The 1,511-nt window shown below is 33.2% G+C and overlaps 1 protein-coding gene across 1 annotated transcript in view; it reads right to left on the bottom strand.

Moving 5' to 3' along the window:
• LOC119589380 (cubilin-like) overlaps window positions 1-1,511 on the bottom strand; it is a 70,980-nt gene that overhangs the window by 36,681 nt on the left and 32,788 nt on the right. Inside the window, exons 32-33 of the mRNA XM_037937998.1 lie at window positions 1,337-1,422; window positions 2-135 (exon numbers count right to left, since the gene is read on the bottom strand). Of these exons, the coding sequence (XP_037793926.1) occupies window positions 2-135; window positions 1,337-1,422 (220 nt within the window). The remainder of the gene's footprint in view (window position 1; window positions 136-1,336; window positions 1,423-1,511) is intronic.

The raw sequence follows: 1,511 nt of genomic DNA, 5'->3' as shown, positions 1-1,511 counted from the left end.
GAACCCTACACCAAACCCATACAGCGTAACCAGATTAACAGTAAGATATCTTGCAGACGAAATTATAGCGCGTGGAGTATGAGAGCCACAGTATCTTCCTTGTTCAGGGGCGCGGTTATTAGGGCCATCCAATATCTGTGTAAGATAAGGAAGTTTAGGTGTATCTTGTAAGATAAGGGACTTACGTGTATTTTGGTAGGATATAGAAGTTAGGTGTATCTTGTAAGATAAGGGAATTGGGTGCATTTAGTAAGATAAGGAAGTTAGGTGTATCCAGTAAGATAAGGAAGTTCGGTGTATCTGGTAAGATAAGGAAGTTAGGTGTATCCAGTAAGATAAGGAAGTTGGGTGTATCTGGTAAGATAAGGAAGTTAGGTGTATCAGGCAGGGTAAGAAAGTCAAGTGTATCTGGTAAGATATGGAAGTTAGGTGTCTGTGTCTGTCATTATTTAGACTACAATGTATTTCTTAAGTTTTTTTCTTGCATTGCATGAGACATAAAAGAAGGTCCTTATGGTGGTCTTTACTTCTTTAAAAAAATGTAAAACGGTTTCTAATGATGTTTTTTTTAACTCTGAGAGATGTAAGATTAAGTTTTATAACTTGCAAGAGATGATTTATCATTACTTAAGAGGCATATAAGAAGTTCTAACGTGGAAGAAGATTAAAAGTGTCCGATTTTATGATTTATATTTTAACGATAAAATATTTTCTTGTGGCGTTTTCTACCTAGTAAGATGATTAAGAGACTTTCTTGTGTCATTTCAAGACGTAAAGTAACACATTTGGTAATCTTAAATATATGTAAAATAAAAAACCTGGAGTAATAAATATAAATATAAAGAAATGATAAATATAAAGAAAATATAGGGAAAGTGAAATATAGAGGGATTACGAACGCAAAGAAAATTTAAAGAAAACGAGATTTAATAGAATTGACAGAAAATGTATTGCAGTACAAGGTAAGGGAAACTAAAGAAGAAGGGAAAATTGTGGCGTAGTTAAATTAATAAAATAAACAAAGAAGAAAAGGAGAGAAAGAGGTACGCAACGCATGCATAAACACAAGAAATAAAGAATTAACGAATATATGAACAAATAAAGAATTGAAAAGAGTCAAAAACATAGTCCTCACTACAAGGTAGGGGAAACTAAACAGGAATGAAAGATTGAGGCGTAGTTTAATGAATAAAAGAAACAAAGAAGAAAAGGAGACCGCAACGCACGAATAAACAAATACTTACAAATAAACAAAACCCCTCATAATCAAACAACGAAAGAATTAACGAATATATAAACAAATAAAGATTTGAAAAGAGTCAACACCCTGTCTTACCGCTACATAGTCCATACTGCAGTTGTTGACGTTCGGGATTCTTGTGTGTATGTCCAGATGGGCGATGTGAAGCATCACTCGTGAGCCTGTGCAAATAGAAGAAAAATTCTTAGTGAGGTTTGGGTATAACCAAGTATCTTTTTAAGTATGAATTTGCATCTATACATTTTATATA

This window comes from Penaeus monodon, chromosome 25, assembly GCF_015228065.2.
Source record: "Penaeus monodon isolate SGIC_2016 chromosome 25, NSTDA_Pmon_1, whole genome shotgun sequence".
Lineage (NCBI taxonomy): Eukaryota > Metazoa > Arthropoda > Malacostraca > Decapoda > Penaeidae > Penaeus > Penaeus monodon.
The sequence above is the reverse complement of the archived record's forward strand: the minus strand, read 5'-3'. Positions and strand labels throughout refer to the sequence as shown.